General features: G+C 40.1%; 1 protein-coding gene across 5 annotated transcripts in view; it reads right to left on the reverse strand.

Moving 5' to 3' along the window:
• Nucleotides 1–22873, reverse strand: part of tubgcp6 (tubulin gamma complex component 6) — a 43875-nt gene extending 21002 nt beyond the window's left edge. For 2 of the 5 annotated variants that reach the window (XR_535845.2, XM_008432789.2), the window contains exons 1-19: nt 22517–22873; nt 20371–21181; nt 16621–16784; nt 15251–15464; nt 13546–13704; nt 12126–12247; nt 11851–11914; nt 11641–11750; nt 11467–11558; nt 8140–8279; nt 6761–6910; nt 6491–6572; nt 5962–6050; nt 3827–3942; nt 2838–2976; nt 2607–2696; nt 1777–2526; nt 956–1685; nt 193–345 (exon numbers count right to left, since the gene is read on the reverse strand). Coding sequence is in view for 4 of the 5 variants with exons in the window: in XM_008432789.2 (XP_008431011.1) it covers nt 193–345; nt 956–1685; nt 1777–2526; nt 2607–2696; nt 2838–2976; nt 3827–3942; nt 5962–6050; nt 6491–6572; nt 6761–6910; nt 8140–8279; nt 11467–11558; nt 11641–11750; nt 11851–11914; nt 12126–12247; nt 13546–13704; nt 15251–15464; nt 16621–16784; nt 20371–21159 (4153 nt within the window). In the remaining variant the exon portion in view is untranslated. Of the gene's footprint in view, nt 1–192; nt 346–955; nt 1686–1776; nt 2527–2606; nt 2697–2837; nt 2977–3826; nt 3943–5961; nt 6051–6490; nt 6573–6760; nt 6911–8139; nt 8280–11466; nt 11559–11640; nt 11751–11850; nt 11915–12125; nt 12248–13545; nt 13705–15250; nt 15465–16620; nt 16785–20370; nt 21182–22379; nt 22460–22516 lie in introns of those variants that run through there. The other 3 variants (XM_017309583.1, XM_008432790.2, XM_017309582.1) reach the window with 3 other exon arrangements.
• Between the last annotated feature and the right edge of the window lie 4690 nt (nt 22874–27563).

Below are 27563 nucleotides of genomic sequence, written 5' to 3' on the forward strand. Positions count from 1 at the left end.
AGAAATTTAAAATCAATTGCACCCAGTTGTAAAAACAACACCTTGTTGGCAGTTTCACCTCATAAAAAGAAAGTGAGCGAAAAATCCTTTCAGCTGCACATCATCCAGACCCAGAGGGAATAGCTGTCCAAGCACGCAACGCCTCAACCAAGAGAAATATGAAGTTTATTTTCAGCCGTGTTCTGCACTAACCCAGTAAGTTGTAGCAGTCCTCGTAGTGTTCCACCTGGTACTGAGCGGACAGGGCCAAGAGGTATTCCTGCTGGGACTTCTCTCCAGGGGATAACCACAACCCAGACGTCCAACACACCATCCTGTCATCGGTGGGGCTGCCTGAAGGAAAAACTGAGAAARAATTTAGAGATCATTCTCCAAAAAACAAGCAAATAACGTTTTGCTGCAAAAAAGGGTTTTAATTTGGCCTTCAGAGGACAAGTCAGAAACATACTGAAATCTATGATTATGCTTAGCATTGTATGAAAGTAATCAACTGAAAAGCCCCATTTTATGACATCCAAACAATTTGGATTTAAGAAAAGAAAGTTATTGCTGCTCACCTGAAATGTATTACTTTAAAATGGACTCTTACAGCAGATCAGACTTTAAAGTATTATTTCTTTTTCTCAATCTAGTTAGAGGTCTCATTTAATACACATGCAATCTTTTAAAACAGATGGGCAGTTACTGCAATCAAAAATAAATGTTTTCAGTGAAAAGCTGCACAATGGTTATTTAATGATGGATTGATACTTTATCTGTTTATCTGTTGAATTTACCTGAGAATGCTGAGACATGAACATTAGGTGCTGGATTTAAAAGTGACGAATGAAAAACAAAAGGTATGATGGCTCTAATTTTCTACTTAATTTTCTTCTTGATTCATAGAAATAAAAACTCAACCGAAAGAAACCAACCAATGCCTACAGAGTCCAATACTTCCTCCATGTTTTAGTACCTTTATCTTCCTCGTCCTTTGTCTTTTGATCTTCTTTTCCTTTCACTACACATCCAACCCCCAGAGCAGAGTCTGATGAGTGACCGTAGGCGCTGCCTGGAAGTGCAGCGGGTGGCGGCTCTGACCCCTGCACCACGCAGCCAATGCCCAGTGTTGAATCAGAAGAGTGACCGTAGGCGCTGCCTGGTAGCGGCGATGGAAGCGGATCGGATTTCGTGACGACGCATCCAACGCCCAAAGCAGAGTCTGATGAATGTCCGTGGGCGCTGCCAGGTAACGCTGCTCGTTTGGGCTCCTCTCCCTGGACCACACACCCAATGCCTAAAGCAGAGTCTGAGGAGTGACCGTAAGAGCTGCCAGGCAGAGGGGCTGATGGGAGTTCTTCTCCAGAGACCACACAACCCGGCTGGAGGACACAATCCGAGGCGTGTCCGTGTTTGCTCCAACGAGGTCTTCCTTCCACTACGTTAGACACAAACTCCCCCACTCTTATATTGGCATCAGAGGAATGTCCGTGAACGCTGGGTGCAGGCCGCGGCGCCACAACATCTGAAACATTTTCCCCAACCTTTATGTGAGCGTCAGAGCTGTGGCCGTGAACGTTCGGCAACGGTAACGGTGCCTCTATTTCGGAAACGTGTTCGCCAACCTTGATGTGGGCGTGCGAGACGTGACCGTGGATATTAGGGACAGGAAGAGGAGGGACACACTCAGGAACATATTCCCCGATTTTGATGTGAGCGTCAGAGGAGTGACCGTGNGTGACCGTGGATATTAGGGACAGGAAGAGGAGGGACACACTCAGGAACATATTCCCCGATTTTGATGTGAGCGTCAGAGGAGTGACCGTGAGCACCGAGGGACGGTGTGGGAGCGCCGACTTCGGACACGTGTTCTCCCACCTTGATATGCGAGTCCGAAGCATGGCCGTGAACGTTGKKGGAGGGCAGGGGAGCAGTTACCTCAGAGACATTCTGTCCAACCTTTATATGAGCATCAGATGAATGGCCATGAGAGCTTCTGTCTGGAACCTTTATCTTGGCAATGGAGAGAGAACTCTGAGGGACTGGGAGAGAAACACCTCCACCAGCTGTATCTCCCCTCTCTGATTCTTTGTCTTTAGTGTCTGCCTCACCTCCCTCAGTCTTAGTTTGATCTTTTTTCTGCTCATCACTTTCCTCTGGTTCTGGTACAGGCTCATTCTGACCCTGGTCTGTACCCAAGCTGGAAGCTTCAGAGTACTGCATCAAGTCAGGCTGCACTGCARGTCCCCACCGAGGCCTGGACTGAGATGAAGATTGACCGGCGATACCCTCGAGTGGGCTAAAGGGGGCACTAAAGTCATAGTCAACGAGTTGCAGAGCAGGACGGGCATCAGGTAGGTCAGAGCCAATCTCCTCCAAGGCGTTATCCACTTGCTGACTGTCAGGCTTCAGCGATTTAGTGAGAAGGTCACTGATGTCGGAGTCCTCCGAGATGGGAGGAGGGTCTGCTGCCGACGGATTAAGTGGCGGGGATGCAGCTTCTGATCTTCGAATGTCTGCTGACTGCTCCTCCTGAGTGGGAAATTCCTGTAAGCAAGTGTGCCAAGTGAGTTTCTAACAAAGCAGAGATTATGGAAAAATTATTGCCATAATGAGGGAATTATTACATGAGTTTGTTGTGGCGTTAATGAAGRACCAGATGGCAATGCAGCCATGGGAGGGCTCTCCTGGTCAAAGGGGTATTTATCCAGCAATGCCTGAAAGGTGGGCACAAAATCTTTGAATTAAAAAGAAATTAATAAAAAGGTGAAAACCTTGAGAAACTGTTGCATGTTTTTTTATCTGCCTCCTTAGAAATGCGTATTTTTCATTCTTCTGTGCATTTATTTGTCACCAACCTGAATTTTCTGCCTGTCGAGCATGAAGAACTGTTYCCTGGCTCCGTGGAGTCTCATTCGCTGCACTCTCCACATGGCCCGTCTCTCTCTGCGAGCCGCTTCCTCCGACAGACGGCTGTACTGAGCAATCAGCTCCTTTCTATAACATGCGACAGAGGGACGTCCTTTCAGATGCAAGTTTTATCCAGAGCAGCGACAGCTGGGTCAAGAAACTGTGTTTGGCATAATATTAGCCTAGAGTAAAAATACTGCTTCATGGCATGATGGGAAAATATTTAGAAGGAAAAAAAAAAAAAGTTGAGCAATGTGAAAGACTAGCGGAGATGCTGCCAACATGCATGAAATGTTTCCCTAGTGGTGGTTTTTGATATGGGCACCTGCCCAGGGTGGCACTAGTAGTAAGTCTAGCAGCATGTAGTAGTTTACAGAATAAAAACATATACATTTATTATATTTTAAATGATCTTTTCTTTGTGAAGGTCAACTCGAGTTTGCAATATTTTGTCGGACAGAGGGYAGAAATGGCTCTTTGACCTGGAGTCAGCAACATTTACAATCCACAGAAATCCAAAGAAATAGAAATCTTTGCCTTTATAAAACCCAGATACTTTTCTTTATTGTCCATATCCCAAATATATTCTGTTTAAAATCTTGAATTTTACAAATCCTTCCTGAAGGAAAGAGGAGTAGAAAGATGCTAACTGGCTGCTTAAAAAGGCTGCAGATGGCAGGTGCTTCCTCCCTTCAGCTTTGGCACGCTCTGATCTCCAACATGTCGTCGAGCTGAATGACAGCTCCGATAGCATTTGCTCACGCTGTGGCATTAGACAGTTATCCCAACTGTGCAGGAATGATGCATAAGTCTAGCCGCTCGCATATGCAGTACTCGCGAAGGTGACGTTTCAGCATGGTAAACATACAGTGTTTATGTTCATGCCCAACATGGACKGATTGGTCAGCTGGAATAGGCAGAGCGGAAGCTGTCAAACCTGGCTCTCTGCTCCAGCTGCTCCTCCAGGGCTTGCAGTCTCTTTTCTCTGTCTCTCAGCTCTCTGGCAAAGCCAAAGTTGTCGTCCTCCTGCTTCTTCTTGGCTGCATTTCGCCACTGGTCGCAGAAACACAAACAAACGCAGGCAATGCATTGTTTCTTTAAGCTGGAAATGTTTATTTGTATGTTTCTGAGGCCATGTTTTAATCTCCTGCGCTTCCCTTTAGAGGGTTATCTTAAGATTTTTCTGACATTGTGTGGAGAAAATCCACAGCCACAGTCTCACCTCAGCTGTCAGCATGGAAAGTATTTGTGACAAGAGATGAGCCGAGTTTACTGATCCCTACACTGGCCCCAAAACAACAATGTGAAAAATAACATAAATCACTGTAGTTTCAGTGAACACTGCAAAGTAGTTTGTGCTTTTTTTTAAAAAAAACAAAAAACAAAGAAAACATCTCTATTGCAAACAAAGCCTGACAGTGTTAAAACCTATTGGAAGTCCTTACAAAGGTTTGAATAGTTAAATATTCCCCTTATAAAGTATTATTCAAATTAACTGTAGTCTTTAAAATGAAAAGAATGTGCATTGTGTTGTGGTACAAACTGAACAGAATCATTTGGTGCTAATCTTCAAAGAACTAAGAAAGTCATCCTACATGTGACACCATCACATTCCCCATTTAGAAACCAGCTTCGTTGTTTCTATAAAGGACTGCTTGAGGGTGCTGAAAGTTGGGTTCCGAGTATGAACCGTGAAGAAAAACACCTCAGATAAAGGTCTGCACATCTTGCGAAACTTTCCTCTGGAGTTGCTAACCGAGGCAGAGATCTTTTTTAGGCTTAAACGGGACCACTGAGCGTGGGCGAACGGGGTCGTGTCCCTCCATTTTAGCAGAGCCGTGCGTAGCCAGGAGAGAAGTGAAAAATAATGCATGGTATTTTACAGAGGGTCAGAGGAGTGTCAATCTTTCAGATGGTACCAAAGAGGGCAACCAGCGGGTTAGATTCTATGTGGTGTTTGAGAAATAAAGATGGGGTCTGAAAAAAGGAAAAAAAAAATTGTCTGCCCAGCATGTTTTAAGATGAGCAAATGTCGAGCTAATGTGGACGAGGGAAGCCTGCACCGTATTTATCACAGCAGGGACTTGAGTCTGGATAACCGATGGACTCGAAAGGAGGTAGTATTAACCTATTGGTGTATTTAATTTGTTTCATCTTCMTCCCGACCAACAGAGCAACTGCACTGAAGAAAGTGTGTAAAGACTATTGGCTCTCGAACCTCAGACAGATGCAAATTTAACACATACTTTTTAGAGCCTTGCAAAAGTACTGATGTCGTGGTGAGGTGAATGGAAAAGTATAACTAGTTTTCAAATATGTTTTTACAAATATTTGGGTTCTGAGTCAACCACCTTTTACTGCAATTACAGCAGAAAGTCACTGGGAGCAATCAGCAACCAGCTTTGCACATCCAGATATTGAATGTTTGCCCAATGTTCCCAGTAAAACAGGAAAGAGCAGAAGGAGAATTTCTATGAACACTAATTTGCATGATCGTTGATTCATGGTCTCCTTATTCGCCTGCTTAAGAAGATGGTCAAGTCTCGGCTTTGTTCCACTCATTAGGAATGTTCTACAATTTATTTATTAATCTTCCATTTAAAAAAATTCCTGAAAACCTTCAAGCAAAAGTTGCAATAACTATTATTATTCAGAATAAATTTCCTACAAGTAATATTACCTGACTTCTGAAGGCACGTTGGTGCACAAAAATTTAGGATGTAGAGTGATAAAATGTGAAGAAAGTTCAAAGTGTGAAAACATTTCAAGCCACTGCAAAGCTGCAAATAAAGATGGTTAGAAACAGACTGCTGTGTTTATGTAGTTTCAAATAGATATATTTTTGTTTTTGAGGTAATTTTCTGGCCAAACTAACAACATATCATGGTCAGAGAAGTGCAAATAACATTCTGTTTGACCTATTACTAGTTTGCAGATTCTCACAAAAAAAAAAACATATTTCATATTTCTTAGAATTTCTCTTGAACATTCGTTCAGATATAGAAACACAGTTTAAACTACTTCTTTTTTTTTTTAAAGGAAACAAAAAACATGCATTTCCACTTGAACTACCTCCTGCTCCTGTTCCAGGTGCTGCTTCAGCTCTTCAAAGCGTTCCCTTTTCTTGGCCTCCTCAGCTAGACGCTGTGACACCTGGCGCCCTGCAGGAGGTGGGGGAGATAACAGTGGGGCTGTTTACCCCTCCCGGTCGAAAAGCAACTCAACATCCGCATCCCTCCAACTATGCGCCGCAGCACAAAACAACACCGCCATCTGCCTCGCACTCGAATAAGCCGAGACGTGCATAAAGCAACCGAGCAGGCATTCCCCAAGCCAATCATCCTCCTTTGCCAACAATCCTTTACATCTTGTGGAGAAAAAGAGAAAAAAAATGTATTCGAGGAGTTTGGTGAACTCTGTAACTGATAGTTAAATTTCACACTCTTAGGGTAATGGAAGATGCGTCGTCACACGACGGCAAAGTGTGATTAGTGTAATTTCACCTGAACCGTATTTAATGTCACACGTTGAAGGTATATTCAGCCGCTTCATGAACAGGTAGAAGAAGCGGTGCCTCTGAGTGTTTAAGCGTGACGCTAACCTCGGATGCTCTCCAGGGTTTTAGCCGCCGACTCCCTGACCTGATTGATCAGCTCCTGGCGCGCTCGCTCTGCTCGCAGGGCCTAACAATAGACAGGCAAGAAATCATCATTAACAAAGATTTATCCCCCTGCTCCGGAGCTCACCTCTCCTCCCTCCCCCCTCCCCATCTCAGCCTGTCACAGCTGCCAGCTGCAGGCCATACAAACTAGCTCGATGCCTTCAAAAGCAAAACACAAGCTGGAAAAATAAAGCTCAAACGCATCCTTACCTGCTCCTCCCTGCTGACGGCGCTGTGTTTGGCGATCCTCTCCATGCGGCCGCGATACACCGCGCATTCCCTCTCAATCTCCTCCACCTCCTGCAGGGAGAAGGTGACGGCGATGCGAGGCACCGGCAGCTCCGACCAGCAGATGTAGTGCTGGTGGAGGAACAGATTTGGTGAGAAGTTATTGCAAAAAAACAAAAAAGGAGACACGCTGCTTCCAGTGTTAAATTTGGATGACTCATCATGTTGACATCGTGTTTTATAACCTCAGAGTTCATTTCATAAACAAAATATGTTGCACCAGCTGTCGGAAAGTACAACTCCTTTTGCGCCACTAGATCCAAAAGTAAACTAGCGAAGAATCTGGGATGACATACGGGAGGGATTTGGACACAAGCAGCGAGAGAAGTTTGGAAATACAAAATGTTCCCACCCCTTGAACCTTTCCACATTTTGTTGTTTGGTTGTATGTAACAGGCCAACACAAAGTTGAAACGTGAATCTGCGTTTTGCTGCTTTACTCTGCAATGCTTTTCTTCAGCAGGTTTTATGGTTTACCAATGTGGAAAGGTTGAAGGCGTGTGAATACTTTCATATGGTATTGTTGGATTCCTTTGAATTGAAGGAATAATTTGACTCAAATAATCAGATTTCCAAGCAGACGTCCCATCTTTCTACTGTAAGCGTGACTGCATGAGGTCTCATTGATGCATTTCATATTAGTTTGCATTCATTTATGTCTAAATAAGCAAAATGTCTAAGAAATTCTGAACATTACTGAAGTGTTAACCTGTCAATGTATACATTTGACAAAAAAAATTCATGACATTTTTTTAATTCTTAAAAAAAATTTTAACAACAGATTCATCTTACGACACTTCTGTCTGAGTAACACTTCAAAAAACTAAAAATGTTTAATCATTTCTGATTTTTTTTTCTCTCAGCAAATATAATACCAATATCAACTCTTCCTATATATGGAAGCACTTTCTGCTTTGATTGAAACTTCCTGATCCATGTTAAAATATTGACTATGCGTTTCACTTTTTAAAGGGCCATTTGGAAGTATAAAATAAAACATAAACTCATAATTGTGACAGATGGATGAGTGCCTTAAGTAAGCAGAGCCAGTCTGTGCATTTATTAGCAAATGCAAACAACTGAATCCTTGTTGGAAACAAGAAAATAAACACAATCAGTAATAATAACAGTTCATTTAAATGCTTAATGAATTCATTGCAAACAAGAAAAGGAAAGTCCTGTTTGCAGGAAAAATTTATAAATACTAATTAAGCCATGATTATTTTTACACAGAAATCAAGTGCATTAAATTGAYCCTCCTCCACATTTGCACGGATTGGCTATGAATGTGCAAAACAAACCTGCGGACAGCAGATTCGGAGGAGGTTTATGGTCTTCCCACAGACATAGACGTCGTTGGCAATGTGTCTCAGGAAGACCGGCACACAGTCCTCCACATCCTTTGATATCAGAGTGTAGCCTTGAACCCAGAAATGTTTGTCTGCAGAAAATCAAACATACCAGTTGATGTCTGCGTGTGCTAAAAAAGAAAAAACAACAACAACAAAAAAAAGCTTTCCCTTGTTGAATGAAATACCTAAAACAGTGGTGGACCTTAAACTTTCTGCTTTTTACTGTGACTCACAGGGCGCGACAAAACTGGCCGCTTGGATTAGCACCTGTAATAGTTAGCACTTAGCTCAGCGATCCAAAGCAAAAAGCAGAGGAGAACATGAATGCACGAGCTTCCCGAGCGCTTCACACGAAGCCTGCAGCTTGCCAAGAAAGCTTTGCTGCTGCTGCTGATCACTTCCCGGCCCGGCAGAGTTTCGAAGAGAACAATGACATCTGCGTGTCCTTCAAGCGGCGGGAGCGAGAACTGTGGAGGTTCACGGCTGGAATTGATGAGGTGTAGCCGATGAGCAAATGAAACGGTTAGCCAGACAAAGCCAGCATGATGGTGTGACCTTGAATGGGATGTTGCGTTACATGCGATGTTTGGACAGGCTGTAATCACTCATACTTYACTGTATTTATTAGCCGGTGTCAACATTAAAAAGAAACAGCTTGTACGTTTGTGGCTTGGAGTTTGGAGTTTATGAATATTAATGCCTGGTTTTCATTGACAGGTAAACATGCTGACGTCTCTTCTGGCTATCAGTGATCAGGTAAACAYTTAGGCCTGAATGGAGGAGAATTATTTTAAATAAACGTCCGTGAAAAAAATAAAAAAATAAACATATGTTTTTTGCAAGAGCATAATCTTGCATTGAACAAAGTACAGTGGTTTCTTGGTTTGGAGATGTTTTTTTTTTTTCTTTAAACATCCCTTTCCATTGTTCTGACTGGAGGTTTAGGTAAGTTTAAGACGGATGTAGGGCTGAAACGACTGACCGGGTTAATCGTGTATAATCGACTACTGATATAATTGTTAACTAATTGACTAATCATTAATTGAAGCATAGAGACTCAAAAATGTCATTTGGTGAAACAAATAGCATATTCAGAACAATAATTGAGCCAGAACACCGGTACAGATGTAAACATATTTTAGCCAAGCATTTTTACCTTTGACTGGTTCAGATTTACAAAAGGAATGTTTCTGCATCTTAGGCAATAAAATGTTTATTTTCTTAATTTATTTAAGAAAATAAATTAATAATTTATTATTAATTAATAAATAAATAAAATATTTCATTATTTTAGTTATTGAATTATTTGCATCTTTTGATGTATTTCTAATATTGTATAAAATAAGCTTAGGTGGTTGAATAAAAAAATCTGTAGAATGTGAAATTTTGTTTTATCCGATTAATTAATTGTCAGAATAATTAATAGATAATCACTAAATTAATCATTAGTTGCTGCCCTAGAAAGATGCTATACGTCATGACCATAAAGTCTGAATGAAGAAAACTCACTTTTGAGCAAGTGAAGCTCCAACCTTCCTAACCGTCTGCTGCTCCTTCCTACTATCATTCACAACCAAGACATCAACATCCTTTAGTGTCTCTGCTTGCGGCAAAAACAGAACTTCAAAGCACGGTAAGGAATCCGCTATATACACCTTTTAATGCAGCAGCAGACAGGGCTCCTTCATATTTTCCATGTCAGCATACTTATACTATTTCAGACTCTACTTTCCAGTCTTCTCAGTTCACTTCAGACATGTTTTTAAAGTCCAATTCTCCTGTTTGAATGATTGTCAGATTTCTATACGGTGTTTAAATAAGGAATCTGCAAAAATCATTGACAGATTGACAGAYGGAGTGATGGGTTACTGGACAAACAGATGGGTGGGTACTGAACAGATGGACGGATGGACAGGCGGATATTAAATAGATGGATGGATATTGGACAAACAAATGAACGGACAGAAGAATATTGGACAGATGGATTGTTGGACTCAACATCTAGTTAATTGGACAGAGAATAAAGTTTGAAAATATTAATAGCTTCCCATTCTCCATTTTCGGTTTCCAGACTTAAATCAGACCCAGAAAGGACTTCAACTAATTTCCAAATTTCTCCAGACTCCATAGAAATACCAGGGAATTTTTTTTCCAATTCTAAAGTAGCATTCTGACTTCAAAGGGTGAAAAATTTCATAATTTTTTTGTAACGAGCAATGAGGATCAAGTCACATCGGTCTTACTTTACGTTCTCTTGTCTTTCCTATTTTGAAAAATAACCATCAGGAATGGGCCTCTGTGCAACATGGACTCCTAATTAGATGCTGCCAATCACTACAATCAACTTTAAAAAAAAAAAAAAAGGTTTTATTATATTCATTATTAGAAGGGCCTCTAATTGAAGAGTCTTTGTTTGTGTGAAAAACAATTACCTGAACTTTGAATTTTTACTCTGCTGAATAAAATGTACTCAAAGCAAAGATTGGACTTTTCTTAATTGTTCAGTGTCGGATTTTGCAAAAGCAATCAGTTTTTATTTTGATGCATTTAGAACAAGAACCCCTTTTCCTGATATTTAAGTATTTCACAGTTCAGACTACTAAACAACAGCTGACTGGCTCAAATTAGCCTTATCAAGAGGAACAAATTACCACCATTTTCCTTAATTACAGAAAATCTCAGCTCCATTTCAGAATTCAGTCTCAGTGACTGAAACGTAAAAGACAGATAAAGACAGAGGACCTGGCATTGAAAAACAACTTGAGTTGAGTTAGAGAATGGAGACCCACAAAGCTAAGAGTGGAAGTTTCTGCAGACCACAGATGGGTTTATTCTTCTCTTCATGTCTTAACTCTGCCCCTTTTCTCCTCTTGGAACSTAATTAGACCAAATGAAAATACTTCACCAAAAGTCCAGCTTTCAAGAGTAAATCTGAGACAAATCCATTTATGAAGCATTTCTGGATTTTTTTCTCTCTCTCCAATCAGCATGGTGTGCTAAATAAAAAGAATAAAGCAATAATATTTATTAGTGTTTGCTCCTGCCGTTTTCTGAGCGGAGACGATTCCGGTCCCCGCCGCAGCTGGGACTGATTCCGTTTCCTGCTTATTATTTTCCAATAACTTCATGGCATCCTTTATAGACACAAGGACAAATCCAACTAGGCAATAAAGGATCAAATTGAATCTCTGTTTTTCTGCTACTATAGACAGTCTGCCTTTCCGCTGTGTGTGTTTGTGTGTGTGCTTCTGTTTTCATACGTGTGAGATATCTCACCCCTGAAACTGAGGTAATCCTCGTTGACCTGGATCATGAATTCTCCACAAACGTCTCGAAACACGCCGCTGTACACCCAGTCGGACACGAACCTGAACGGAGCAGAGCCGAGAACGCCGTTAGCTCAAACGACCCCTGTGCATCTGTGGATTTCAGCGCGTCTCAGCCACGAACCGTGTGTAAGGTTCACAGCAGCTCTTCAACAGGGACAGCAGGATGGGATAGTTCTCGTTGCTGCAGTTACTCTGGGCTTCGTTGTAGAGGTAGGACAGCAGCTTAACACCCTGAGGAGAGCCACATGAAGCGAGCTGACATCTCATCTGGAAGGTTAAACACAGCCCTGATGGATGACAAATTGCAGTGTGTACATAAAAGAGCCCTCACCACAGGGAAGGCGGCCTGGCCTGAGCCCGACGGTCCGTCCACACAGCACAGCTCCGACAGGTACCTTTGGACAAAAAGAGAGAGAGAGAGGGAGAAGRGAGAGGAATGGGAGTTTGTGATGTGATGTGATGACGTCCGTGGTGAGCTGCTTTCTGTCAGAACTGTCTGCCAGCGTGAGGTTGAGGTTAAAAGGAGTAAAAAAACTAAACAAAAAAAAGAAAACAAAGAAACCTTCAGAAGAAAACAGAACATCAAAAAAGGAGGTGTGGTCTTACCTGAGCTGGCGGCCCACTTTGCGTAAAAGGAAGCCGATGGTCAACAGGCTAAGAGTGGGGGGAGTGGTGAGGACACACGCTCTGTAGTAATGCAGGTACTTCCTCAGACCACCGGTGAACGCCTTGGGCGAGAAAAATTATTAGTCACATGCAGCGACTTCTTCCAAAAGTAATTATACCCACGGATATCATTCTTCACATCACAGGAAATGTCGAAGTATTGTATTGGGATTTTAAGTAATAAGTAGATTATGTCTGCAAAGTGGAGAGAAATAATCCTTTTTTTAATTTTCTTTATTAGGGCTGTTAATCGATTGATAAAAATGAACTAATTAGTCGCAATTAATCAGTTTTCAAGGAAACCTATATTCAAGACTTAATTGAAGACTGAATCAATCTTTATTATAAAAAAGGGACTTTTATCGTTTTGTTCTTACAGACCATTTCTGCTTTATTTTGGAACCAGATATAGAAGATAAAGCAAAATTGATCATTCAATATCGTCTTTTTATCCATCGGCTGAGCAAGTGGAAGTGAGGTACAGCAACACAGAGGGACACTTTTCAAATCAGCCATTGTGTTAATTTATTTTATCAAGTTTAATTAAAAAAAACAAAAAAAAACACAAATTGTTAACATGGTAATGGACAAAGCCCTAAATTTTTTTTTTTACAAATAAAATTGTAACAAACGTGGCAAGAATTGGTGTTTAGCRTTTTAAGTCATGACTCTGTGGAAAACCCTTTTGCTTTTATAGCAACTAACAAGTTTTATTCCAGGTTTGTCTCCTTTCATCTTCCCTTCAACTTTGAAGAGAAACTTTCTAGAGAAAATTATCCACACAGCATGATGCTGCCAGCACCATGTTTCATGGTGTTGATAGTGAGCTTAGCTTGATGTGCGTATCAGATTTCCGGTCCACTTAGTGTTTTGCATGTCGGACAACTCGTTAATATGTAATTCTAATTTGACCAGAGGATATTTTGTTTGCTGAATCCCCAACGTGATAAACTGCAAGCAGAACTTATTTTGTCTCTTTCAACGATGGCTTTCTTCTTGCAATGTGAAAATATTTACCACTGCGCACACTCTTRCCTGGCTAACGCAAAGCAGAYGAAATGATAAATCAACCTCGACTAATGATAAACGATAACACTCGAACTTTTGTGTATTTTTGTGCTTTTAATAAATTCTGCTGGTCCCCTGCTTTTCTCCTTTGCATTTTTAAAGAGTTTTCTATTGTCATTAATAGACTGTGTCTATTTGTGCTTGCTTGTCCTAAATTGTCCCTTAAGGGACGATTAAAACTTTCCAAATTGATGAACACAACGGGGTGTAACACTGACATTAGCGCAAAATACGAGAGGGGGGAAACATGTGGCCCCAAAGGCATTAATTAATGGTGATTATATAAACATACCTGGAAGACTAGGCCCTTCTTGTCAGCACTCTGGAGAGAAAAGCGACTCAGCCTCAGGTAGTGGGTGCCATACTGGGCCAACTCCCCCAGAAGACGAGACACGCTSTCTGGAGAAGCTCCCGAGACGCACACGCCGGGCCTGACGTCAAACTGAATGCTCTGGTGTAGAAAGCACATATTTAGTAAAAGGCCTTTAAAAAGAGCAGGGTAGTCTAATAAAAATCAGCCATACTTGTAGCACACCGAAAATTAAACTCAGGGGTGTAGGAGGAGTCACCTCCTGCATGACTTCTGGAGGAACAATCGGTGGAGTTCTTTTATTAAATTATATAAGGAGAAGTTTTATGAGAACTAGAAATTGCGTCTCTAAGCAGCGGTCTTCTGGGAAAACAAAAATCAACACGGACAGTATTTTTGCAATCACAAAGGCCACTGCTGTTATAAAAACACAAGTGGTCACCAAAGCAAAAAATAAATAAGAAAGCTTCAAGATCACACATTAACTCCAGATATTAAAGTAAGGTCTAATATTACTGTTGGCCACACCGTGCCAGGCTTTTGTTAGTTTACTGAACGTTCTTGAGTCGCATTTCATTTCTTGAAATTTTGTCTAAAAAAAGCCCAACTTTAATGTAGACTTTTCAAACATTTAACTTTAAGAGTTAGCATCCCAGGTCTACAACAGCTTTGAACTTGAACACGGATGCACAACAGGAAAATATTTAATTATATTTACTATGATGAAGCTGTTTTACAGCTACTTTTCTTTGCTAATGTTAAAATCGCTTATTAAAAAAAGTTACTCTCTACTAGCGAATCTCAATTTTTAGTAGGTCGCAGGCTTTCGTTATGGAAAAAATACACAAAACATGAAATCAATAAAAACTAAACCAATTAATAAAATAAACTCAATGTGCTCACATATAATAGACTGCAGCAGTGCCCTATGCTTTTAGTTGTGTTGAGCCATTTAAAGTGTTATTTGATTTTTTTTWAAATTAATCTTATACATCTACGCGTAAATACAGTAATTCTGTAAAAAAATTTATTTTTATGATAATTTTTCTTGACGTCTCTAACTGCTTTAAAAGTTTGCAAAGTACTTGACCTCATTGGTGAAAAAAGCAGTATCTAATAAAAGGATTTAAAAACCTTGGGAGCTATAGGTAAAAACAGCTTTACATTCTGATTCTCTGATTCTTGTGAAGCGCTTTAAGCCTTTCCACATCACTGTATGTCAGTGTCAAGCATCTCCTGCAGTAACAGGATAAGGCCAGGGCCAGGGGAAATCAGGAGAATCGTGATGTAATTTATGTTGTAAGAAAAGACTACAACCTTCCTAAAACAGAAAAAAAAAAAAAAACTTAATGGGACACAATAAAGCAACTGCTGCTCTCTCCTGTGGTTTAGGTTTTAACATGAAGAACACTGCAATTTACTTCTTTATCATCTAATCAAGTTAATGGCTTGATACGATTTGGCTCGGTTCTCCGGAAGGTTTAGGGCAATGGGCTTTTTTTTTTTTTTTAAAGGAACTGTGTTTGTTTATATCTCATAGACTAATTGCACATTGATTCTTTGTTTTGTTTGTGTGTGTGTGTGTGTGCGTGTGTGTGTGTGAGCTGTACACTGGCAGCGCGTGAAAAAGGAAATTATTGCGTTTAAGTGCATCTCCGAGAGACGAACAAATGATGATGAATTGCACCTGGTTGAGAGGGAAGGTAGTGGACGCCACTCCTATCAGAACGTTCAGGAGGTCGGACACTAATTGCGTCTGGGAGTCCAGGGGCAGCATGAGGATGGGAGAGGAGTCGCTGGAGCTCACGACCCTCATCTCTCCCTCCCACAGCCGGTAGAGCTGGTCAAATGTCTCTCTGCCTCCCTCTGTCAGATAGAAGGACTCCCTTTTTCCTGGTGGACTAGTGGGTCAAACATTACAAATTAGTTTTTTAAAAATTAAGCGTTTTGTTCCTTTTTGTTACAGAAACAAAACGGCTTACAGTGGATTAAAACCCAAATTTTATTTTCTCAGAAAATAAGAATATAGCATTAGACAAGACAAGTAGTCCTGTCACAATAAACTTTGCCGGACGATAAACTGGCCCAGAAATTACTGCGATAAATACTAATATCGTCTTTTTCAAGTCGTTGTAAACAAACTTGCCTTTCAAAATATATTATAGGGGTGCACCGATTTATCAGTCAGCCAATTTATCCAGTTATTGTGGATAATTATCCACATTGGTTGTGGATTTTTGGTTTTCCCTCCAAGCTGGGAAACCTGCTTCGGATGATTAGGCTTTAGGTGCAGATGCATTTTTGTTGTAGTTGCAACTGTTTAACAACAAATGCAACATGCAGGTGATGTGGTTCACCACGGTCATTAGGTTTGAATCCAAATCGCTCCCAGACTGCAGCTGTCTCTTTTGGCTTTTAAACCACTGTTCTCTGGTCCGCTGATCCTCACAAGGCGTTCATGCAAGGCTCTGTGGTAGGAAAACACAAACCTGCCAAGTAACCGATGTGAGAGTTCACTTCTCCTCGAGTCCAACTCACAACACACAAACGACAGGCCAAGGCCACCACCACCCACGGTTGTCATAGCGACAAAAGTGATAAAAGTTGAACATTTTTTCACTTTCTTGCGTGGCACCGCATTGTCTACGTATACGAACTCAATAATTCACATTCACAAATTGTGCTGGTCACTCGGCTGCAGGAGGCCATGTGATTGTCGCCTCAGTTGCGATTGTCGGTAAACCAACCTGGGCTTCCTGAACCCCTAAGAGCCACAGCACTTATGATGTACAGTACATCTACATAAGTAGGTTCACATTTTCATATTAAAAATATGAAAAAATACATTGTTTTTGTAGCATATTCTAATATTTAAACAAATAGCTGTAAACCATATCAATCAAACTTGACAGAAATGAATGTGTGAAGGAAGAAAAATAAAAAAGAAATTAGAGAAATCCATCACTCACTGCCCTAATTACTGAAATACCTTACCTTTTCAAATGAGAATCAAATTTACTGAGATGTACTCGTATAATTAGTAAACGGATCATTTACCAGCCAACACACTCCCAGCAGCGGCGCCTTCTGGGGTCAAACGTGCGGACAGCCTCCCAGATGTCAACATCTGGAACGGGGCTCGCCTCTGACTGAGAGTCTGGGGTAAGGTTGGAGGCTGACTGGAAGCCCTCGTCCTCTGACTGATCCAAGTAGTGAGGAACCTGCGCGGGGCACACAACAGATAGTCGGTATAAAAACAGTCATAAATGGAGACGCACCAACACTGTTTTCACTTCCGATACAGATATCTGAGGTTTAGCATCGGTAGATAACGATGCAGAAAAACAGTACTGAACTGACTAATTAGATTTATTTCTTTAAGCAGACATATGTACTGAATTACTACTTTATTTGACAACTCTGCAGCAGTACCACACATTAAAATCCGCCAATAGTTTCACAAACTTCGTCAAAATGGTAAAAAYCAACCAATTTGTTCAGTTGGTGTAATCAGGAGTATAACTGCAAAAGTATAGAAACTGCAACAAAACTTTTTACAAATGCTTCAGAAAGCCCAATTAGGAATTCTAAAATATAATGTAAAATAAATAAAAATTGATGTCGCTAAGAGCACAAATCATAAAATTAGACTGAATAGATCTGCCCTTATGGATTGGGCTCATTGTCACAGATAATTGAACTAAAAAATAGTTTTAATAGGCCTGTCGCGATAAACGATAAATCAATTAATCGCACRATAAATTAAATCTATCGACCTCATTTTAATTATCGGCTTTATTGTCTCTTCCTGCCTTTTTTCTTTCTGTTGATGACACTAAATGAAAAAAGGCTCAACTCCGACGCTCTCCACTGACCCTCCCTTCCTATTTCCTTAGTGTAATGTCCAGCGCACACTACACGAGTTGTCGGCCCATTTTCAAAATCTGAGAGACACATTAGCCGACAGAAATCCTAGGTATAACGGTTCGATCGGGTTCGTCATGCYGTGTGGTGTCCAGCCACATGGGCACAAAATAATTTTAAAATCAGGCATTAATCAATGCTTTACTAGAATCTACCTGTGATGCATGTGGCTAGAGTTAGCGTAAAGACCTGACTGAATGAAAATCATTGTAATCTATTTATGTTATAAGATTGAAAATAGGGGCAAAAAATCGCAAAGTATGAAATATTGTATTAGGTAGTTGGATGTGCCCATCTTCTCTATTTAAATCTAGTGATTACTGAAGGGCAATATAGTAAACAGACTTCATAATCTGCACTCTTTTGGTTGAATGCAGTATTTATTTCCACTTTGGCTTTATGTTTAATTTTTATTCTAGGACGTTTTTTGTTAATGGAGACTGAGAATCCATTAACATTGGAACTGATTTAGTTTATCAGTTCCAGTGTTATGTGTTCTTTTGAAAATAAAGTGTATCCATCTATGGCAGGAAATCGCATGCATTATTAGTCATTTCCATTAAATCAGTCTCAAAAGGTCTTGAAACAATATTATTGTTTATCGCAATAATTTTTTAGACAATTAATCGTCCAGCTAGGCCTGTCACGATAACAAATTTTGCTGAGCGATTGTCTAAAAAAATCTAGAAAATTGAAGCACGTCAAAATGCATCAACACAACAAATCTAATATGACATAAAACAATGCCATACTTGACGGAGTTTGGCTACATCGAGGCTCACTGCAGTAAAAAAGACATATGGAGGATCAGATAGCAGGTAAAGCAGCGCACAGCTACAAACACTCACCCGGATTATTAGCATGACGGTCAGAAAGCTAAACAAATAACCCGCAAAATTATTTAAGTCTTCAAGCTGCGATATAAGACGCTGGTTCTGTTGTCGCTGTTGAACCGCTACACGCTACAGGTAGTAATATTTGACAGATGGAGCGCCGCTTCTGCTTCACCTGGTAGTGACTCTCACACCAAACCTCTGCTTAAAGCTGCAGCATGTAACTTAAAAAATACATTTTACATACGTATTAAAACTTTCGCTGTGCTAACATGACAGATAATCTCTAAAAAAATAATCGATCTCCTCCCTGCTCTGCATAATTACTCCACTCAGTCAGAAACAGCCAATCAGAACTAGCAGTAATCAGCTAGCCGCCATGCTATCAGGAAGTTTTCATTCAGTAACTCTGGATTGTTTATTGTAATGGAACCTGTATTTGCCTTTGAATGTTAGGTTTTATACTTGAATTTTTTTGGCAATGTTGAGAGGTTTTATTTTGGCTCTTTGCATTATTTAGCCTCTTCAGAGCCTTCATATGTTATCAGTCTGTTGAAGATAGTATTACCGATAGCAGTACAATTTGCAGAATGCCTGTTTTGTTTAGTTTTCTTCTTGGAAAAAGTTATTAAAAACAAGTTTTGTCTAAATTAAGGTGAATTCATGGTTCCTTTTTTCACATAATGTAACCGGTAGCGTTTATGATAAAAAAAACCTAATAATTATGTGATCGGTATCGGCAGGAAAAACCTGATTGGCACATCTCTAATAGATACACTTTATTTTCAAAAGAACACATAACACTGGAACTCATAAACTAAATAAACAAAACAACCAAAAATAAAATGGATTCTCAGTCTCCATGAACAAAAAACGTACTTGAATAAAAAGTAAACAAGATAAAGCCAAAGTGGAAATAAATACTGCATCAACCAAAAGAGTGCAGATTATGAAGTCTGTTTACTATATTGCCCTTCAGTAATCACTAGATTTAAATAGAGAAGATGGGCACATCCGACTACCTAATGCAATAGTTCACACTACACCATTTTTTGCCCCCATTTTCCCCTTCTGATAATCTTAGATCGATGGCCGATCTAAGATTGTCTGGTGATTTTGTAACCGATCATCCTGTTATGTATTGTGCTACCGTAGATCGTCTTGGCCGCTCCGATCTAAATCAGGGGGTTTCCCCGACTGGGAGCTTAAGGCTGAATGTGACAGGTAGCCAATCAGAAGGCGCGGATTCTCCTCTGCGCTTTCTGAGGGGAAATTAAGAAGGGAAATCCCAAACAGCTGACACGGCGCAACCCGAAGTCCAGCGGACATTGGAGATGATATGTGGAAACATTAATATTTATTTAACATTTCGAGCAAAGAATATAGAAATGACAAGGAGAGAAATTTGAGCCAAATTGCTACCGCAGTTGATAAACCCGGTAACGTTTCAGCTGCTCTTCGTTAACGTGACATAAATAGGTTATAATGATTTTCATTCAGCCATTTACTTTACGCTGACTCTAGCCACATGCATCACAGGTAGATTCTAATAAAGCATTGATTAATGGCTGATATTAAAATTAGTTAACTGGACTTGTAGCCATTATTTTGGTTACAAGTCCAAAATAATGGCTGTGTGACTGGACACCACACAGCACGATCGAACCGTTATACCTAGGATTTCTGTCGGCTAATGTGTCTCTCAGGTTTTGAAATTGGGTCGACGTGTGCGCTGTACATTACACTAAGGAAATGAGGAAGGGAGGGTCAGTGTCATCAAGAGAAAGAATAAAAGGCAGGAAGAGACGATAAAGCCGATAATTAAAATGTGGTCGATAGGTTTAACTTATCGTGCAATTAATTGATTTATCGTTTATCGCGACAGGCCTACGTCCAGCAAAATTTGTTATCGTGACAGGCCTATTTCTATATAATATGATTCAGACATTAATATCAGGTCAATGCATCCCTAGTTAAAAGTTTGCAAATTTGAACCTGGTGACAATATAAAACAGGTGTAAAGCTAGTGTGCTGCATGTGGGTCACTTACCCTGATAGCCAGTCCAGTAACATCGATATTACTGGGAACAGGTGGGAGGTCCAGTCTGATGTCCATATCTGACGTTCGAGTGTGCTGCAGCGCCCCAAACAACGACAGTCGCGTCTCCTTCTCAAATCTCTCTTCTGCTTCCACTTTCATCTTCAAAGCCAGCAACCCTGTCCTTGGCAGGGAGTCCATCAGCCTCTGAGTTCCACACAGAGTCTCCAGCGTCCCCCACTCCTCCGCACACACCAGACCCCACGCCCTGGCCTCCAGCCTCTGCAGCTCCTCGCTCTGGTAGCTCCAGGGTTGCGGCCTCCGCAGCACGGCCCTCTCTCGTCTCATGTAGTCCCTGCTGAACGAGGTGGGAGGCGGCGGCGTGGAGCCGGCGAGGCACACTAGGAGCTCCAGGACGGAGTCCACTTCTCTCAGACCGGAGGACGCTCCTTCACGCAGCCTCCCCAGCCGATCCTCCAGCGCCTCCGCTTCTTCCTGGCAGCCGGCCACTCGCAAGTCAAAGCACATCATCAGGACTTTGTTCCTGGGAGGGGTTCTAGCTGCGGCACTGGGCCTCGAGGCAGACCCTTTGGTGCCATCTTGAAAAAGCTTAGACAGCAAGGCGCCATAGGCCCGCTTTTTAAGGGCTCGGTGGAAGCCCTCTCTGGAAACACCTCCGAGGGCTCGACGCTTCCAAGAGAGCCCAGAGAGGCTGCAGTCACACAGAGCGCTCAGGAGCTCCGTGATGCTGCTGCTGCTGCTGGAGTTGGCCTTTGTGGGATTGTTTGAGCTCGAATACATGATGGCACTGCTGTCTCAGACACTTGGAGGAGGGGAAAACAAAACATATTTGTTATTTTGTGAAAAAAAAAAATCTCTGAAGTGAAAAGCACAATAGATTACTATGCCAAAACATGTTCATAGAAACTTCCACAAGTCGTTTGTATTTTAGACTAACGGTATGCTAATTTTCAGAAGCATAACTGAACTGTGACTTGCACGAAATGCAACATCCCCAAATATTTCCAACATAAAGTTGCTATATGTATAAGTTCTACAGCAAGTAACGTCAGCCACTTAAAGTTTACAGACTTGTCACAAGTCACAATAATTTGGCTTGTAATGATGTATCTGAGCYATTGTTTGTATAAGACTGACATTAAGTGTCTTTCACAGCCATCAACATGTATCTGTCTGAATATGTGACTGCCCTTATCAGAGCAGGTAGAGCTTATTTGAAGTGACATTAAGTCTTCAGTACCCCAACCACTTTGTACAATGTACCAATATCATTGGCAAGTGAAACAGACCCACAGCATAATGCTGCCACCCTATGCTCAACACTGCTCTTAGATCGTAAAGCCTCATCTTAACTCCTTCAAGACACTCTTCTTTGTGTGGCCAAGCAGCTCTGACCATAACACTTTCCTCTCTGGTCCATGCGAGTACCTGTACATTTTTGGTCTAATTTTTAATCAGGCCAAGTTTATTTGTGTAGCACATTTCAGCAACAAGGCAGTTCAAAGTGCTTTAAATAATAAAAATCATCAATTATTTAACAAGCAGGTTCCACTTCTGCCTTGGCCATAAAGTTTTAGGAACTAAGCTTAAAAAAATGCATCTGTAGCAGAAAACAAATCGATTTATGCCGGGAGTTTCCTGACGTATAGTCATTCTACCAAGTGAATTATCATATTTACATGACAGTCATAGTCACAATCACAATTAGTAGATGTAAACATCTGAGAAACACTGTTTAATGCAGTGTTTTATTTACCCTAGTGCTAAATGCACACTGCCCTCCATGTATCAGATGTGTATTCCTGGCTCAGCACACCTGAACTCAATTGCTGGCTAATTAACAAGCTTTTGCTGAACTGCAATCATCTGAATCATGAGTCAAAGCATAGCAACATCTCAAACATGCATATATGCTGCTCTGATGGTCAAAATGGAAAAACACGAGTATAATGTATTGTTATTACAAAGTTAAACACAAGACAGCAGAAAAATAGTCTTGCATGTTTAACTTGTTCCTGAAGAATACATGGAAAGCTTCGTAGTAACGCAGGCTGCAGTTAGCCGCTGCTAGCTACATGTTAGCAATGTCAACCGTCGCTTCCTGCAACAAACTRCATATTAAACCCYAGTTTCCTACCAAGATAAAATGACGCGTCTGGTTGTTGTTAGTCCTCCTCATATGGTCCGTTTACATCATTTTCCTGAGAATTTCAACCTCCCATCCAAGCAAAGTAACTGTTTCTCCATCCTTGCTAATGTTTATTAGCAATAGGTTGGTGCGTTATTTTTCCTTTCCCAGTGTGGTTTATGCGGTAAATATGCAAAACTCAAAAAGGCAATTAATCCAGCTCAAAGTGTCTACATTAGCCGTTCTCCCCGGTTTTTACCCAGCAAAAATCAGTTCATATTTGGTAAAGTTACACAAAGTAGCGAAATTTCAAGCTCTCTTTCTCATTCATATTCTACCACCAAACGCGGGCTACAAGCAATTATGTGGAACCCACCCCCTTCAACGTGATTGGATGATTTTGGCTGAACTCCTCGCTATGCTCAACTGTTAGCCACGATGATTGGCCAGACCTGACTGTCAATCACTATGGTGCATTCAGGTAATGTTCGGTAAAAGGCAAAAAGCATCTCGACACCGCTGTCACATATTTTATTTTATTTTTCCAATTCTTGATAATATGTCATAAAAGTTTTATAAATTGTGATACCAGAGTTTTGGAAATAACTACAAAATTACAAGTTTAATTGTTTAAAATGGACATAATAAGGTAATAGCCTTTTGATACAACTTTAGCATTCATTAAAACAAACAACCAAAAAAAAAACAAAAAAACTTAAAATTCTTGTGCAATGTTTATTGTCAATTATTGCTCTGAGTAGCTATTAGCCCAGATTTCTCCAACGGGATGAAAAGTCACATTTCTTATTGCAGTTTTCACAGTACAGTGCTTTGGGGTGTTAATCTTAAACAGGGTCAAGGAAGACACAGATTTTTTTTTCTTCTTTTTTTGCCATTTCTTCCTTCTCACAACTATGGTAAGCTTTGTATTGGTTTGTCATTTAAAATGCCGATCTGAAATTGCACTGGTAACATTTCAAAATGTGACAAAGTTTAAGAGGTATGAATATTTTTACAAACTAGTCCAGGCAGTATAATGTTAGTTACATGGTCTGTCAACTGATGAGATAAATCACAAAGCTATCTTTACCTTTACATAATGCAGAATATGGATTAAAATACTCACCTGCTTCTACAATATAATTGTCTTTTGACCCTGATAAAATCTGACCACTAAGACACTACAACAGTGCACAGAGCATCATAAAGCATTGGGGGGCACACTTGTGAAGAGCCCACCGCATTTATTTTACAATGAGTTTTCTGCCCCTCCGTGGACATTTAATTTCCAGTTACAAAGAATTGATAGTTGGCTACATGCTTTTGCCTGTTGGCTGTAATATACATCTTTAAAGTAATTTGCATTTCTTTTTATAGTCTGCTCTATTTTCAGAATATATCTACGTTTATTCTCCATTTTGCGTCGGCCCTGGTTTTGCCTCCATTTGCAGTTCCCTTTGTCTCTGTTTAGCAGTTTAAATCTCCTTATTGTTGATTTGCACTTCTTTGATGGCATTTTGGGTTTGGGTTAGCTCTGTCCCCATGTGGATTTTGTTTTCTTTGTAGCCGGCTCACATCTATTTTCTTCTCAAAATGTATTCTTTTAATGTTATTTTTAAGGCTGTTTTTTGTGGTAGTCAATTTTTCATAACTCAGCCAAAGAAATTGTAATGTCAAGCAGAAGCTCAAAACAGAGAGCACATAATCCCATGGCTCTGTGGGGCTGCACAAGAGAAAACAGAATCCCAGTAAAAGCAGCCCACAGATGTTCATTTTGCATATGCATCTTCATGGAAAAATTATTCGATTTTAATTTGAAAGAAACACGGGTGATAAGAAACAGTGGTTGTAAATCTTTTTCAGTGTAGGAGGGCATCGCAATGAATAACTGAAGCTATGTCTTTTAAAGAAGAAAGAATTATCTTTGTGCATTTTATCATCCAATTTAAAAAAATATTGATTTGTCTTGTGAACAATGGGAAAAGAGAAAGGACGTTACCTTGGCAGGTAAACAAAGGTTCCAGTTCTAGTAAGGATAAAGGATTCAATACAGCAATATTTAAAAAAAAATTTTTTTGGCATTTACTGGGGTGAATCTAAATGCATACCTGCTAAAGAAGTAGCCATCATATTTTGTCATTCATATATCTTCAGAGTCGTTGTGTTTTGTGATGCAGTGGGTAGGAAGGCTCCCTGGTAGCAGTCAGTCTTGCAGCAAATCTGAAAAGGCCTCTGAATGAAGACTCATCAACATCAGCTAAATTTCTAAATATACCACAGTAGTTTGTCTTGGATGACATCAATCCACTGCAAATCCATCTCATTTGCTTTTGCTGCAAATGAGATGGATTAGAAAGCTGTGCAGAGAGGCGCTGGTGTCAGAGATATCTTAGGATTTTTTTTTTTTGATGACCTACTTTGAACTTTCTCAATCTCTTCTGCATCCATGAAGTCTCCTTTTTTAGCTCCTCTGGCATTTGGGGTTGTATTTTATTTAACATTTGAGCTTTTGATATGCTAATTAGCTACATCAAGTTTTAAAAACAATACTTTGTTGCCTCGGTTACTCTCAACTGTCCGAAAGTAAGAAAAAAAAGTAGGAGCAAAAATCCTTTTAGCTGCACAAAACCAGAAGGAATCGTTTTTATGTGATGTCACAAAAAAATCCATAAAAAGAACAAATCAGAAATATCACAAAGCTACTCCAACATGAGCGACAAAACTCTGTATTACTATTGTATAACAGCTATAATTATCTGTTTTGATCGCATCTGAGCAAAGCACCTTTTAATGTTTGTCTTGACAGGTTGTCCCACCTGAGCTGTGGTTTTCTGTATCTCCTCAAAGACTGCAGTACGACAGCAACAAAATTGAGAAAAAGTTCAACATTTATGAATACTTTCCGCTCTTTAAAAACCAATCACTATAAAGAAATCAGAAGCAGAAATGTTTTTTTTATTTTCCCATTTGCAGTCCAAGTTATTTGCTGCGATTTACTTCTTAAATATGTCAACATACATTTAGAAGAGGGATTATTCTTGGAATTTTAAGCAATTTACAAAATAGTTTTGACTTAAAAGTCTTGTCAGCCCTTAGCTGGACTACTCCAGATCACCTCAACTTTATAACARCCTCGCGTTTAAGAAAAGGGCACGATGGCATCTTCTGGTAGTGTAATGCTGTTGGATATATGTGTTTACACAGTTGTAGAATCMTTCTCAGTGGTTTTCAATTATTCATGAGCAGTATTCAAAAATGATACAGTGCAATAATTGTTTATATTTTCTCCAAGTTCTCCCCCTCCTTCTCCTCCCCTTAAGGAGGTATGAATCAAAGCCAAATCTCATTAGGAACTTTGAAACGTGGAGGTGAAAAGCAACCAATTGGGAAATACAAAGATCTCCTGCTGAAGGAGAGGCTGGCAGCTGTGTGCAGGGAAGCGTCCTGGGAAGGAGAACAGAAGCCAGCAACATGCAGATTTTAACCCATTTTTCTTTGAGCATTTCTAGCACAGATGCCGACTTTAAATAATAATTGTCAGCGAGTAGTATTGATTTCCACGGAGTGAAGGACACGGGTTATTTTTTTAAATCTTTTTTTTCACGCCCCAAGTTTAATCTTACAAGTGCAAATAATGTTGATTTAAGCAGCATGTCTTGGTAGAGGTATAAAGAGCTCTATCTTTGATTTACGGCAAGTGGATCGAGGATGTTATGCTTTGATGCTGTACTTGCAATAATCAAGTTTACTCAGAAAACCCCGGAAGTTACTTTATCTCTTGCTGAATCAGTGATTTGCTCACTTTCAACAAAGCCCAAGTAAACGCGGGCCTACGATCCGTCTTGTGTGCGTCAACTCCAGCAATTCATTTTTGTTCCCTCAATTTCATTCATGGCTGTCGGTAGCACTGAATATCTTCGGCACAATTTTATTCACTCCAGCGCTTCTGACAGAGATCCTGCACTGCCATTTACAAATCATTTCATGGCAGAACTTTTGAGTTTGTATTCAGGGCGATGTGATAGGATCCCGATGTGAGAATTAGAGAAAGACCGTCGTAGGGTGTGCCACGTATGGAGACCGGTTTTAAAAGCTTTTCGAATCATAACATGAAGGAATATTTGTGTTGGAAAAATGTGACTTGGTTTAGAGCACTTCTTTTGATGAAGTAACTGCATTTACTTTACATAATTCTTAAACTTCTAAGCTCAAGTACCAACTCAAGAGAGAAATGGAGAAGTAAAAGTTTCCAGACATCTATTAAAAAGGACTTGAACTTTTAAAGGTTGCTCACAAAAACCTTCATATAAACCAGGACTGCATGATTAAGTTCAGAAGTCCAAATTTCTATATTTAACGTTGAAAGGAAATTTAAAGTGGAAATTATGAGTGGGAACGTCTGGTTTCTCAATAACCCTGACCTGAAAATTACATATGGCTGACTTGAAATGAAACCTAATGATTTTCAAATGGAAGAAAACATGTCCACTTCTGATTTATATCCAATTAAATTAGTGATGTGCAGTACTATGCAACCTCCTTTTACACTGCAGTTTACAAAATGAAAAGAAATACATTAATATTAGCTGGTCACAAAGCACTGCAACTCAAATACCGCTGGTTTGCAGACTTACAACTGGAACATATTGGGTTTAATGTCACTTATTGTCAGAGGTTAAAGGTAATTTAAAAAATATCCATTAGCCCTCTCACCCTAGCTCACTGTTTAACAAAACAGCTGATATGTTCGTATTCAACTTGAAAAGCATATTCATGTAGTGCTATCTTTACATTTTATGATTTTGCAGTACTGTGTTACTTTGTCACAAAAAAATCCCATTAAAACTGAGGTCTGTGGTTGTAACAGGGACAAAACGTGGAAAGGTTCAAAGTGTATGAATACTTATGCAAGGTGCTGTAAGTGCCAGAGATTTTGAACACACAATTCACTCCAATGAGAAAAATCGGCTACCTGTGGCAACTCTATCACCCAAGGTGATTGTTACTCCTGATGAATAAAGCATGAGAGCGGTTTCAGTCAAAGCAAATCAATATT

The sequence above is a fragment of the Poecilia reticulata genome, linkage group LG16 (genome assembly GCF_000633615.1).
Source record: "Poecilia reticulata strain Guanapo linkage group LG16, Guppy_female_1.0+MT, whole genome shotgun sequence".
NCBI classification, from domain to species: Eukaryota; Metazoa; Chordata; class Actinopteri; order Cyprinodontiformes; family Poeciliidae; genus Poecilia; species Poecilia reticulata.